We start from the raw sequence: 15,052 nt of genomic DNA on the forward strand, positions 1-15,052 counted from the left end.
ACACCACAAAATTCTTCAGAGTTCTCCTACTTTAGCAGATATGTATACATAAGGACTGAACATAAGATCTGAAAAGAATATGCATTGCTTGAGGTAGTCAAGTATCTTGTGGATCATCAACATTTAACAACATATTAATCTGTCAGGAAATGAAATATAACAACAACAAAAAACATGCTGTATTATTAACATTTGAACTTCCTTCAACAGCTTCGAGTCATGACCCTTACCCTCTTAATGCTATTCTGCTTGCACATTATTACATGCAAAGTTTGTTTCTGCATATGTATGTGTTTCTCATGTGAGTCATAGTCGGATGCTTTGTTCAGAGCTGTTGCTTTGTGGTATTTATCATAAAACTGCTGGCTTGTTTGACTGAAGCGAAAGAGAAATGTACATTTGAAGTGTTACCAGCTTATGTAAAATGTATTTTGCAAGGCATACAGCTGCATTAAAGTACATCATATATCCACAAAGAGGAGCCCAGCTGATATTTCTGGGTTTTCTATTCATTTTGTTCAAAAACATTTGCAATACACTATAATTAAGTGAACCTCACCAAAGTGACAGCTAGACTTTTTGTATTCAGGGCTACGGATACTTTTATTGCACCACGTTGGGTATTTAATGTAATGGGTCTCAATCATTAACCATTTATTTACAAATACTTTTCTGAGCATACAACTACATCATTTGAAATTAAAGTATTCTGCCAAAAGAAAAACTTGACAATTCAGAGAATGCCTTGGAAGAATTTGTAAAGTGGACTAAATCTATGGACCTGCTTTTGCATTATCTTTTTTTTCCCCCCACTACTGCTTTTGGTACATCAACCTGCACCTACGACAGCACCCACTGTGAATGAATCACACTATTAGTCTACACTATGTAGACCTGTTAATCAAGGTTTACACTCCCTTTATACCTGCTCATTTATAAGAACCGTGTGTGTGTGTGTGTGTGTGTGTGTGTGTGTGTGTGTGTGTGTGTGTGTGTGTGTGTGTGTGTGTGTGTGTGTGTGTGTGTGTGTGTGTGTGTGTGTGTGTGTGTGGGTTCGACTCAGTTCTCAAATTGCTACCTGAAGAGATAACATATCGCACGCAGTTCCAGGAAGAGAGATAATGCGCACGGTTTATGTAATTTCTAAACCTGTGACAAACTAACTGTCAAAACTACTTCAGATGCCTTTGCGGCATCCCTGATTTTAAAATGAAAATGTGTTGAGCTGTTTGGTTCCTCTTGTGAGAGATCAGAGCAGAGGAGGAGGACCCGGGGCTCAGAGGACGCATAGATCACATCCGGGGCTGGTTTATTCTAATAACGAAACGTCCAACCCGGAAAAAAGACAACTCTTCTGTAAGCCGATCTCACAAACAAACAGACGAGAGAGCTTGCTGCACGCCGGCTGTGTGACTGTACGCTGTGTGTACAAGTTATTAAAACTTTGTCTAACATGCTCGTTATTCACCAGACTCCCAGGGTCTCTCCTCTGTGCTTCGGAGCCGTGCAGGGCGCTGGCTGTGGCGCACACTGACTCCACACTGGGTAAGTACTTGGGACTGTGTGTGTGTGTGTGTGTGTGTGTGTGTGTGTGTGTGTGTGTGTGTGTGTGTGTGTGTGTGTGTGTGTGTGTGTGTGTGTGTGTGTGTGTGTGTGTGTGTGTGTGTGTGTGTGTGTGTGTGTGTGTGTGTGTGTGTGTGTGTGTGTGTGTGTGTGTGATGAGACCAGACGTATGTAGGTGTGGCAGGCCGTTGTTGGATCTGGTGAGTCAGTGCAGGTCATCTGAGATGTCACATTTAAACTTTTTTAGAATACTCATAATCACGTTATACTGTGCAAGCCCATGATCTGCAATCTGTTCACTCAGTGGTGTGAAACTCGTGCCTCCACTGTGGTCAATAACGTGAATACCCAGCTGTCACAAGAAAGCAGTAAAGAAAAACAGTGATTAATTGTTCATAAAGTGTCAGACACTGTCCAAATATGTCTCAACTTCCCAGAGACCAAGGTAACGTCATCATGTAGCTTGATTTGTCAAAAAGATTTATGTTCAATTTTGAGTTATTTTTGTGTTACTTTTTATTTGTTACCCACCCCATTTTAGAGGTAAATGTTGTACTTTTTACAGCTATAGTTATTTTTTGATCTGTGGGCAGCTTGACCTTGTGGCTTGACTTTCATTATAAAAAATTGCCTTTCATGGCAATCAAGGTCACCCTACATCACATGAATAACACAGCATCAGCAATACAACGTCAAATAAATCCACAATAAGCAACAGTCCTTAGCAGTCAAGCTGGTTTAGTTTCATTGTTTTTGTTTTAAAAGCAATTTTGACTCAAGTCAGAAAGAGCTCTGGTACCCAATGTGCTGAGGCTGTTAGACCTGATGACTTGAGGACACTATAACACAGATGAGTCCCTCACCAGCTCTAATAATAAATTCAATAGTCCATCATCGTCACTTTTAAACAACATCCTACTTTTTTGAGCAGTTCCTTAAGTATGAGGCCTTGTTAGTTATAGAAAGTGTATGTAGCTGTTAAAATGAGCTTTACCTTAAACACCCTATAGAAACACTCACATGCCAATAATAACCCCACACTGTCAGCCAATCCAAAGAATTAATAATCTTAAACTAAAATGTCATTATTAAATGAGTGGCCGGTTAATTTCCAGATGATCAATTCATCGATTCAGCTCTAAATTGAACAGTTTTGAACCTATATAGAGAGAATATAAGAGAATTAGCCGTATGATATCTGGTTTGGATACGACTGAGTTTCATTCAAAGTCAAGATATCTTTTCCTGGTTTTCATTCTTTTGAATTTCATAGAAGAACATTACAAAATTGTATAGCTGACGAAGTATGGCTGACATCAATCAGTTTGTGCTTCAGAAAAGAGGTTTACCTTGTCCGCAAATAAATCAGATGTAAATTAGGTGTAGGTGGGTTTCACTTCGCTGGCCTGGTTGTGGTAAAACCTAATGACACTGATATCGCTGCTGCGATCTGCACACTGCATCCAGCCCTCATACACGCAACATGTACTGCCATTAATGGATGTGTGTGTAAGTCTGTTACTTTTCAAAGCTGAAGTGACTTACGTTTTATAGAGATGTGTTTAAGACTGTCTGAATTTGTTGTTAAGTTTTGTCTAAGATGCCACAACCTCACCGCTGTTTCTCCCTGTAATGGTTTGCTTTTTTCCGATACTCAAAATGGTGTGTGTGTGTGTGTGTGTGTGTGTGTGTGTGTGTGTGTGTGTGTGTGTGTGTGTGTGTGTGTGTGTGTGTGTGTGTGTGTGTGTGTGTGTGTGTGTGTGTGTGTCTGTGTGTCTGTGTGTCTGTGTGTCTGTGTGTCTGTGTGCCTGCCTGTGCAAGTCCTAGCGTGGGTGTTTGTGTGACCTCTGCAGCATCCTTTTCTATTTTCCATTACACTCTGCAAAATGCTTCTGAATGTTTGAATCTTTGAACTATTGCAAATGAAATAAATGTTGCAGGACTAACACTTCAGAAACCTAGGCCATTAATTATTCAACGCTGTTGCAAAACGGAAGATGAGGCTGCTGTTATTTATCTGTCTGTGTCATGTGCATGAATGTACTTATTGGAAATATTGCTGGAAGTTTATGACGGTCTTGTTAAAGTATTGGCAGAGGCCTTAGTCATTCAGTCTTGACCATATATTTGACGTCATATTTTTTGTTCTTGATATAGAAAAAAATCAGTCACAGATGTGGCCTAGTTAGGTATCATATTACCGTTGTAGCCCAGTTACATTTAAGTGGGGAAAACTTAGAAAATTAAAGACTTGTGAAAAACTGCAGGAAATCTGCTTTGCATCTTTTGATTCAGTGCATCTGTGATAACTTTGGGTTAAGTGTGCATAGATGTTAAAGAAGCAACAGTGGAGGGACTGAAAATTCCCTCAGCAACTTAAGGAGGACAAATTCATAAAATATAGCTCACTGTATGCCAGAAACCGTCTGACTCCCCCTCAAAATGTAAAAAAGTACTTTCCTGGAAAGCAAAGCTAAATAAATGATCATCAGCATACCTGAGTGTCTGAGCTGAATGAGTCTTTTTTTAGAAATTGGTTAGCAGCTCAGTGATTCATATGCATGGCATCGTCTTAATGAATACATCTCACCAGCTCTCTCCCTTCTCCCCTTTTTCCCATTCCTCCCTCCCTCTCTTCTCTCTTCCCTGGCCAGTGGAAATGTGCGTGTGTGCAAATCTTGAGTGCAGTCTGTAATTTTTGGCTGTGGTGGAGGGCCTCAGCTCAGCCTCGGGCTTCGGGGTTTGCTGCTCGGCCTCAATCACGTCACATGAAAAACTGCTGAGTACGAGTGGGTCTCTTTCTTCCTGTGTGTGTGTGTGTGTGTGTGTGTGTGTGTGTGTGTGTGTGTGTGTGTGTGTGTGTGTGTGTGTGTGTGTGTGTGTGTGTGTGTGTGTGTGTGTGTGTGTGTGTGTGTGTGTGTGTGTGTGTGTGTGTGTGTGTGTGTGTGTGTGTGTACTTGTGTGTGTGTGTGTGTGTACTTGTGTGTGTTACAGCAGTAAATGATGGTTAGTTTATCCTCCACATCTGCCTCTCTGTATCTGTCCTATACCTCCATCTCTTTTTGTTGCTCCTTTTTATATATTCTTCTCATCTGACTTGAGTTTCTGTCTGTGTGTCCATGTGTGTGTCCGGGTGATATGTGATAGCAGCAGCATGCCGTACGTGGACCGGCTGAACCGTGTGTGTGGCTTCCTGGACGTCGAGGAGAAGGAGAACAGCTGCCGCTTCCAGAGGCGATACTTCATCCTCGACACCCAGGAAAATGCTCTGCTGTGGTATATGGACAACCCTCAGGTGCTCCACACAAAAATGCACGACACACACTTGCACAAACAGCAAGAGGAAGTGAAATTGACCAATAGGAGTGTGTAACCTTGGACTCTGAGCCAATGACGAGTCTATGTGTTTGTGTTTGCATGCAGAACCTGCCCAGTGGAGCTAGCTCTGTTGGCAGCCTGAGACTAACCTACATCTCTAAGGTAAACCATTTCCCTTTAGTGTGGGTTGTAGTTGTGAACTACATGTGCAGCAGATGGGACGTCTCTGCAGCATGGACACAGAAATGTACACAAATATAAACTGTAAATAAGGTTATCTACAGCTAATGGTCACATGCCGAGGCAGACTTTGTGAAGTTTTCCAGATGTCAGAGCGCTCGCTGAGCTAACCAGAGATAATGACATCTGGCTGCACTAGACTGTAGTGCTGACAGCTCCTCCCTGGACACTCTGAGTCAAAAAGACTGTAAAGATATGAAATGTTTCTCCCCTTAACTCCCCTCTCTTTTTGTCTCTCCTCCCTTCTCTCCTCTACTTTTTTCTTCTGTCTATTCTTGTACTTTTCCTCTCTGTTTGTGTCTTCACCTCTGCTTACGGCTCCTCTCTTGTCCTCTCCACTCATCTGCTCTCTTTTGCCTCCTCTTCTATCATTTGGTTTCCTATTCTTCCCATCTGTCTCCTCTTTTCTCCTTTTGTCTCCTTTCCTTGCCATTTGTCTACCCTCTTCTCCGTCTGTCTCCTTTCTTTTCCTCTCCCCTGTTCTCCTTTCTTTTGCCTCCTTTATATCCTTTGGTTTCCTTTCCTTGCCATTTGTCTCCTCTCCATCTGTCTCCCCTCCTTTCCTTCTGTCTCTTCTCTTTTCCTCTCCACTCTTCTCCTTTCCCTTTGTCTTCTCTTCTCTCCTCTGGTATAATTTCCTTTCCTTTTGTCTCCTCATCTCTCCTTGTGTCTCAGGTGAGCGAAGCTACAGCGAAGCAAAAGCCGAAGACGGAGTTCTGTTTTGGTGAGTTTATTAAGGGAGAAACACTGACTTATGCTTATGCAGAAACACATTAAACTTATTGACAAGTGAAAATATAATAATATGCGGTTATTGTTGATATTCATGGAGTTGTCTATTTCTGCAGTTATCAATGCAGTTTCTCGAAGGTACTTCCTACAAGCCAATGATGTGACTGACATGAGGGAATGGGTGGCGGCTCTCAATAAAGCCAGCAAGATCACTGTGAGTGTAACACACACACACACACACTTGCACACATGCACAACATAACAGGACACCTTTGTCTAATGTGTAGTAAGAAAAAGCCTCAACTGGCCGTTTGTGATAGGAAAATTATTTCCACCTGAGCACAGGAAGCTGCCGTTTGTGCCCACAAAAATGTTCTCACACTTGTTGAATGAGGAAATTGTGAATGTGCATAAATATAAGTTATAACACACACACATCACTGTGGTGGAGGTGTCAAAAAAAACATTGTGTGTCTCCGTGTGATTGAACATGCCATGAATATTAGGTTTGATCATTTGCATATTATTTCCGCGTGATGACAGAGGCCTTGTTGAATGGCAGAGTGTCTATCTCTTTTTCTTTCACCTGCCCACTGACACAGGAAGCAGCAACGCTTACCCTCTCTTTCACTTCCTCTTTGATGGCAGGGCTTCTCTAACGCCTTTTTCTCAGCTTCCTTGGCCTCAATGAAACCAATGAAGTACTTCCTAAAGCTGAGGGACACCATTTTAAACGCAGTTTTATTTTACTGTATTGTTTTCAGGAGTAGCCTTTTTAGTTGTTCATCAAAACCTGTTTGTGTTATATTTAGTGTAGTGTGATCCCTCCTCCTCTTCCTTGTTTGAATACTGTGGTTTTCAGAAAAGGTCAATCATATACAGGTAGTGTGGTTGTTTTAAAAGTATTGTATTTGCAAACAAAAGTGAACTTTTCTTTGATTTAAGCCATGCATTCAAACCACCCTTAAGACTGTGTTGGATGTTTTCTTGCAGAACATTTTACAGTGGCAGTGGAGACTCCCAGTTGGACTTAAACCCCTAACCCCTGGCAATGAGTAGAGAGCTGTACTAACTAAGATTCAATTTCAGTTCCACATTAGTTGATATATGTCTACCTGCTGCAGGTTCCTAAATCTGGCCCCACACCTCTGAGGTCCGATGTGACTGCAGTCATCAGCGACACTCAGGGTGTGAAGAGACAACACGCCTACAAGACTGAGATCATCGGCGGTGTTGTGGTGAACACTCCCATCCAGGTAATGGAGAGGACGCAAGGATATAACCAGGGTTGGGAGGGTTACTTTAAAAATATAATCCATTACCTTATCTGAGTATCAAACTATAAAGTAATAAAACCTGATTACTTTTGGATTACCTCAATATCAAATGCAATGCAAATAAATAAAAAAGAAACTACATCTCAATAGGATGGCTTTTGTTTACTCAAGTGTATTATGTAAAATAACATCAATGTGACCATAGAAGAGAAAAAACCGAGATATTTAGGATAGAAAAGTAGGCGTATAGATTTAGCCTACAGGACGGTACAGATTACAAAGAAGATATAAAATCTGCTCCTTTTACAACAAACACTATGTTCTCTTCTTTTGTGTTTTACTAACATTGTAATCCTGCTGGTAATCCCCAACGTTTAGATATGTAACAGTAATCTGATTACATCTTTTTTTTTTTCAATGTTACTGTAAGGGGATACAGTTACCTGATTGATCCCGTTACATGTAATCCGTTACTCCCCAAGCCTGGATATAACGATATTAAAGATGACACGGATGGCATTAGAAGACAGAGTCACTGATACTTAGCGACATTTTTTTCTGTATACTTTTGGCCTCCAAAACCACTCTGTGTGCAGTATGATATATTTTGAAGATGGTGGTAACGCTGGCGGCAATTGTTGAATCGATATTGAAGGTAGCATGTGTGAAATGTTTCAGAATGAGAGCGAGGAGACAGAAGGGAGAGAGAGGAAGGGCAACAGGCCAGGCATGCTGAGGTGCGGTTACTGTGTCAAACAGGGAAATGTGGTAAGTACCCAGCCACTTAAAACTGATAAAACGCTGCTTTAATGAAAAAAACAAAGCTGTGTGTGGAATTTGTAATGTGGTTCTGTGTGTGTGTTTCAGAGGAAGAGCTGGAAGAGGAGGTTTTTCACGCTGAATGACAATGCAGTTAGTTACTACAAGTCGGAGATGGTGAGGAGACCAGGCATTTTGTATTGTGCCCTAAAATGTGTGTGTTTTCTATGTCTATTCATGTCTGAATTGTGCTTTCGCTTGTCCCAGGATAAGGACCCTCTACGGTCTGTTCCACTGAGGGACATTCAGAAGGTCCATGAATGTCTCGTGAAGTCAGGGTGAGTCAATGTGAAACACTGAATTTTACTTTCTCACAATTTGGTCCTCTTCTACAGAACACTCACTGTCGGGTGTACGCCCGGCCACTTCCTACAAAAATGTGAATTCTGAAAATATTTTTGCCAAAGGGTTTCTATCTAGCCCTCCCTTAAGCCACTGAATTCTATGTCCATCAGGGATCTGCTGCTGAGAGACAACCTGTTTGAGATCATCACCAGCTCCAGGACCTTTTACATTCAGGTACAATCCCAACTTCGAACCAATAAACAAGAGACAGAAGTTTTAAAATATTACGGATGCTCTTTGGCTGTGGAGGAAAGCTTTGAATACTATTAACAGGGTCTTTATTCTCAGGTGTATCCGTCCTGATGTTTTCAAGTTGTTTTCTCTCAATGCTCTGCTGCTGATGTGTGGCAGGAGCTCCTCCCTAAGGGAATTTAAAGTTTGTTTTTGTCAAATGGGCAAAGCCATCTGTTACCATAACGACAATAACTTCCTGTCGGCCCTCCTGGGAAAACAGCTGACTGAGACAGTTGGGTCGGATCAGATAGGAAGTGCTGGGAGAGAGAGACAGGCTGCAAGCATGAGGGGGTTTTATTTTTGTTTATGCAACAGAAAAAAAGGAAGCATTGCAAACATTAAGCTGACAGAAAGAAGCAATAACACATAACCCAAAATAGAACAAACACTCACTGTGACCACATTGGTAATGCAGACATCAAAGTTAGAAATCATCTCTAACTAATAGTGGGACATCTGTTCCTGCTTATGGTGTAGAAGTTGTTGTTGTCAGTATTAAGTATTGTTGACTGTAAGAAAAATATACAACATTGTCAGTGACACCAAAGGACAAACCAGTATGAAAGCCAGTGATAAGTAAATGCAGACCTCTGCAAGGCTTTATCTTCTGCTGATGTCCCCCTGCAGACAGACTCTCCAGAGGAGATGCATGGCTGGATCAGGGACATTGAGATGAAGATCCAGGACTTCAGGGGACCCCCTAAGGTAAACGTTGTCTCCAGTGGAAAGTAACTATGTAGATTTACTCAAGTACTGTACTTAAGTATCATTTTGACCTACTTGTACTTTACTTATTTCAATTTTGTGTTACTTTGTACTTCTGCCACACTACAATTCAGAGGTTAATTGAGTACTTTTACTCTCCTACAACATTTTGTACCTTTAGTTACTTTGCACATTTGGATTAGTGATGTGAAATATAATCAAAATTGAGTTACACCTGGATAACATTCACAAACTACCCTGCAGTAAAGTAAGTCATTAAAACTAACTAAAGGTTTACCAGCTTTAATAAAAACATCAATGCATCAATAATTAAGTCTCTCCCCATGACACAAAAATCCTGCAGTTGTGGTTTCACTATATGTTGTTGAAGGAGAAAGGAAAAACTCTTCATTATATCTTTGCTTCTCCCCTTGAAGGGCTTATCATTTAAGCGTGCGTCTTCTCTCTATCGAAATCCTGCTGCCTCCTCAGCGTCTCGAAGTCAGCAGGGGCACGAGTTCAGACCGACCCTGGTGAAGTCCTGCTCCGTGGCGCCCGGCTGGCAGCCCTGGACGCCTGTCCCGTCCTGTGAGCCCTCCATCCTAGATGCAGACGATGAAGACAGTACTTTCAGCTCTTTGCCCACCTTGCCTTCTCTCTCCTCTTCTTCCACTTCATCCTCCACATCCTCCTCCTCCAACTCCCTCTCCGCCCCTAACCCGTGCCCCAGTGCTCCTCAAGCAGCTTCCAGCGGACTGGGCATGCTCACAGCGTCAGGGGATGTAGCCAGCGGGCGTCGGAGGCACCGCTCCCAGCCGCAGCCTCACACCGGCTTCCCTTTCAGCCTGGACGACGACAGCATCCGCACCACAGACGTCTGAGTTCAGTCTCCCTCAGACTCCTGTGTGGACTTGAGTGTTGGTACCTGCTTTAAAATGAATGTGACTGGTAATAATAGTATTCCTCGCTAATGAAGTGACACTGTGAGCAACTGACTTGGTCGCCATGAAGTGAGATCGAGGCTGATCTTGTGGCTGTATTTGCAGACGAAGGATGAGCGCAGCTGGAAGAAAACCGAGAGGCGCAGTGTTTGTTGTTCACAGGACTGTGAAGGAGTACAATGGGGTGTTCAACTTCCTCTGAAAACTTGAATAATCTTGTGGTTAATTGTTCTAGCAGTCTACAAATTACCAAATGATGGCACATGTTTTCAATATGTTGCACTCGCCTCCACTCAGAGATATAACTGTCATCAATAATATGTTTTCACCCGTTAGAAGTATTTACCAAGAATAGTGTTTAAAGGCATTTAGACACATTAGTATCCATACCTTTTTATATTCAAGCTTTTTTTCACAAAACACACACAAATAGTTTGGGTCTTCACAGTTTATTTTGAACCCAGCAGTGTTACTTTGCCTCTTTCTTCCCGAGTAACACATTATGTGACATCAATTTACCTTCGTTAATAATTAACTAGCATTTGTTTACTCGCATCTTATGAGGTGTCTCGGGGGAAATAAGTGGCGGTCTCATTAAAAAGGTACAAGCTAACTGAGCAGCAGCTTTTATATGTTCGCACTATGTTTTAAACAGGAGCTTTTGTTATTAGGCTAAAGATAAAGTTGGTAAACTGTGACTCCTTAGCTTTTAACAGAGTACTTACCGTAATAATACACCAGTGTTTGAGATGGTACTGCCAACGTTAGAGTACAGCTGATCAGCCGGTTGACAGCTTCGTAAATGTGATTTTCTTATTCCAGCATTAAGTGGAAAATGTGCCACTACTTCTGGTAATTTAATTGTAATTGCGCACTTTGCTTTTCTAATTTTACTTGGGTTTTCTTTTAGCTTATACAGCAAATATTACAGCTTCCTCTGCCTCAGAGACTTTGTGTAGTCTAACCCTCCTCAGATTCACCTCAAGACTTTATTGATGTGGTACCATGTTCACGCCTGTTTCCGTTTGCTAAGCTGTGTGCACTCGTCTACCTGCCTGTAATGTTAATTTTCCTTCTTGTACATTAAATAATGATTTGTATTTGTCTTGTGTGTCTTGTTTTTGATTACCTCGAAATGTTATAGTTTGACGTTTCACACTGCCATCTAGTGGCTTCTGTTCAGTGGTGGAAAGTACATTTACTTAAGTACTATTTTGACATTTTTTTACATTACTTGAGTATTTCCATTTAAAGCTACTTTGTACTTCTACAACTCTACATTTGATTTAATACGTTTTACTTCCTTACATGTATTATACACTCATAGTGATTTTGTACACATAATAACACATGATATGCTAATATGGTACAATGCAGTACTGAACGACTAATCTACACAGTATTTAACATATCTAAATTGCTCCATATTGATACACTACTACACTTAAATGCTCTTTCATGTTTAAAAACAGGATAATATAATAACCATCATTTTATTATGAAACTGAAAAGATCCATTCTGCAACAAGTACTTTTACTTTTGATACTTAGTTTAGAAAGTGTAGCTGAAAATGCTTGTTTACTTCATATTATTCTGAAGTAGGTCATTGTACAGAATGAGTACAAAAGTACTTAAAGTATTGACTTTAAGTTAATTGGATGCAAATACTTTTGTACTTTTACTTTTGAAATCATGACTTTTACTTTGTAAGACCTTAGTATTTGTACTTTTACTTAAATTAAGGATCTGAGTACTTTTTCTAACACTGCTTCTGGGTCAATTCACATCAAAATGAGCTTTTGATGGAAGTGATGGCCCTAGGACTTTTAAAGTTTTATCTTTGTTTTCTCTCCCGGCTGCTAAAATGGCCATCTCCCATGCATGCAAAGGGTCAGGACTGACGTTTTTGATCTTTAACACCTTAAACTCATGTACGATACACTGACACAATCACAAGCATGCACGCCTTACACATGCCACTCCAGTGCCCAGAGGCTGTGTTAAGTGAAGTGTTTCACACGTCAAGTGCAAAGGTCCATGAGGTAAAATGCCTGAAACTCTGTCCTGACCTCCGTCCACTTCCCGTCTGCCTCCCAGCACAGCTGTGTGGCTGCAGGACGGGCAAGATTAAATGTCTCCACCGAACAGTTTAAATTGTGTCGTAGGTGAGGAAAGGAAAAGGCCCTGAGTGCCCGTGAAATGTCAGCTGTGTTGAAATTAGTTTTCAGTCTGTTAAAGACAGAGCTCCCCTAGGTACTGAGAGAAATCCAAGCAGAAACATGTGGCAGGTCCAGTGGTGATGAAGAGTGGGATGGGGGATTTAGCGAAGAAACAAAAATGATAGGGATTGGGACTTTGTGAAAAACAAACCCCACACTTCATACTTTTAACATACATGAGTAACTTAAAAGCTTTATTTACACGAAAACATTTTATCATGTAAATACATCTTTTTTTTTTAAACATTGAGAATTGTACATAATGCACATCCCGAGAACACACAGCTTTGATTGACAGACGAAAAATAAGACTTTCTTCTCCCTGCTCATTTCCATCATGGTCTACAAATAAAAAGAGGAAAAACTGCTTAAAGTGTGTGTACTGTTTTATAATAGTTGGAATAAAACTATGACAATATAAAAACCCAACTTGTGATGCACACTGATGTGAAACCCCCACCACTATAATCTACTCCTATGTAGAGCTTCTCATCTCTCCAGTTCAATGCCTTCCAGTGCAAACGGGTTGATGGACAATAAATAGATAAAGGTCTGAAAAATGGCAACACACAATAAGCCTTCGAGGTTGCACAGACATAATGTAAAGGTCACGCTGCGCTTCAGTTTGACGCCTGTGACTGACAGACAGCTCTGAGTGCAAAGTGCTCCCCTAAATGTTAATGTTCCCACATGGGTGACTCTGCACCAGACCTCTCTCTCTCTGTCTCTCTGTTTCTTTTGATGCCCCCCTCCCCCCGTCCGGATCAGTCAGAAAAGAAGGAGGATTTCAGGGGAAATAAAGGCATATTATAGTACAGCTATACTATTCTACAACAAATGTGTGCAATATAATATCATAGCTGTAGCTGTTGGTGGTTCAATGGTTTGAGCCCATGCAGGTCCTGTGTATCAGGTTGAAGAAAACTACTTGATGCGTATTTGTTTGTTTCTTTTAGACTTTCGATCCACTGATGTATTTGGGATTTCCACTGTTATTTCTCTGTTTGCCTAAGAAAGCCACTAGATGGAGCTCTAAGACACCACACTTTCTGTCAGGTAGTGTGTCAGCTGGTTTGCAGCTGAAGATGCAACAAGCTCATCAAGAAGTTCTGCTCACTCTGAAACATAATTGAGCTGAACCATAATGCCTCTCGGTATCAACCACAATATAAAAAGATTACAATAATTATTGAGGATGATGACATGCAAGCCGCAAAACAATGACAAAGTACCATCACGTCCTCTGTTTGTGCCTGAACCGAAGACTCCTGCTAGTGTTTCCCCTTCAAAATAAAAGTCAAAGTAATAATACAAATGAGGGCTGAAAAAACAACAACACACAGCCTAATAAGATAGGAGGTGTAGAATCAAGATAATAGAGTAGAATATGATACACACTGTTAACTATATATATAGAAATACATAGTTAACTATAAATAGCAGATTTAGTCAAGTTTCATGGACAAACGTTTCATTAGTAAATGACATAAACTAGGCTGTATTATTTATTCAAACTGGATACTACAGCATGGCACTTTGTGGAACATGAAGATTAAGGGATAAATAATTAAATGTAATTACAAGTGGCTTTTTTTTCACATAAGATGCCACTACTGGAGCTATAATGTTGATTGAGTCACTGTTTAAAGCTCTCTGCAGAGTTCACTTATGCATGCCAATTGGTTGATATAATTAAATGGATTTAATCAGTTTGTTAAATGTTTAGAAGAATATCACCGCCGCACAGCTCATGAGTTTAAGTCACACTCATAGCTTCATTTTTTAAGATTAAACTGAGTGTTAATGACTTAAGATAAGTGGGCTTTTATTTGTTTCTTGTTAGGGTGTTGGAGTTCTCTAAGCAACTTTGATGGCTGATGTGTGATATTTTAACCTCTTCACTTGCCACTAAACCACTAAGTGATGTGATCTGAAGGCACATTTACAACAGCTCAGATCACAGGCACTGACTTTAAACAAGAGCGTAACGTTTGACTAAGCCTCTCACATGTAAGACTCTCCCTAACATGTGTAATATGAAGTCATATTAATGTGGAACAGCTTTTCCTTCATCTGGAGTCGGAGGCCCCGTCTGGACCGCTGCCAAACCCCCCCATCCTCCTCCGTTCCCACATCAGACCACCTTACAAACTGGAGGTGGGGGGTGGGGGTGGGGGGTTGGAATGTATTTTGCCCTGTGTGATGTGATTGTTTGCAGAGAAATGGGTTGACCTTGCCCTCTAATGCCACACACACACGCACACACTTGCTCAGGCTGGAGGTGTGTGAGACAGACCCGCTGAGTGCAGGAGGTCTGGGACCCCGTCACCACTTCCTCCATACAGAGAACAGAGGATCTAGTCAGCTGCAGCCAGGATGGGACAATAATGAGCCGTCCAGCCAGCACCTCATTCCAGGTAATATTGAAACCTCCGCCTCTCACTTTATTTGCTGCATAAACCAACCACTGCAAATCCGGATCTTCAAAATAATTAAAAAGATTTAGTCTAGACATAAGTTCTAGATACCTTCAATGTTTTGAGTTCTTAGTTTTTGAGTTAATTTAACAAATCATTTTTGATAAACTGGGTCTATTTAGCAGAAACATTAGGAAAAATGTAACCAAACTTATTTCTGCATGTGTTTGTATGTAATACA

The 15,052-nt window shown here is 41.0% G+C and overlaps 1 protein-coding gene across 5 annotated transcripts; it reads left to right on the forward strand.

Annotated features, from left to right (window-relative positions):
• The first annotated feature begins 1,230 nt into the window (after nt 1-1,230).
• Nucleotides 1,231-11,274, forward strand: plekha2 (pleckstrin homology domain containing A2). 5 transcript variants are annotated; one of them, XM_063897592.1, is made up of 13 exons: nt 1,231-1,356; nt 1,472-1,545; nt 4,711-4,858; nt 4,987-5,043; nt 5,797-5,845; nt 5,970-6,067; nt 6,978-7,109; nt 7,809-7,898; nt 7,998-8,066; nt 8,157-8,227; nt 8,405-8,468; nt 9,156-9,233; nt 9,671-11,274. In XM_063897592.1, exons 3-13 carry the CDS (start codon nt 4,718-4,720, stop codon nt 10,112-10,114), a joined length of 1,293 nt encoding a protein of 430 aa, XP_063753662.1. In that variant the 5' UTR covers nt 1,231-1,356; nt 1,472-1,545; nt 4,711-4,717; the 3' UTR covers nt 10,115-11,274. The 5 variants fall into 5 exon arrangements, with proteins under 5 accessions (XP_063753662.1, XP_063753660.1, XP_063753664.1 ...); XM_063897594.1 differs by having other exon boundaries at nt 1,338-1,356; nt 4,714-4,858; XM_063897593.1 differs by adding an exon at nt 4,218-4,346 and having other exon boundaries at nt 1,347-1,545; nt 4,714-4,858.
• The last annotated feature ends 3,778 nt before the right edge of the window (nt 11,275-15,052 follow it).

Source organism: Eleginops maclovinus, chromosome 12 (assembly GCF_036324505.1).
Source record: "Eleginops maclovinus isolate JMC-PN-2008 ecotype Puerto Natales chromosome 12, JC_Emac_rtc_rv5, whole genome shotgun sequence".
Lineage (NCBI taxonomy): Eukaryota > Metazoa > Chordata > Actinopteri > Perciformes > Eleginopidae > Eleginops > Eleginops maclovinus.

Coding starts and splice junctions, on each gene's coding strand:
- plekha2 (XM_063897592.1), top strand. CDS start 4,718: ATGCCGTACGTGGACCGGCTGAACCGTGTGTGTGGCTTCCTGGACGTC. Junction 4,859..4,986: donor GGTATATGGACAACCCTCAG/GTGCTCCACACA, acceptor GTTTGCATGCAG/AACCTGCCCAGTGGAGCTAG. Junction 8,228..8,404: donor GAATGTCTCGTGAAGTCAGG/GTGAGTCAATGT, acceptor TATGTCCATCAG/GGATCTGCTGCTGAGAGACA.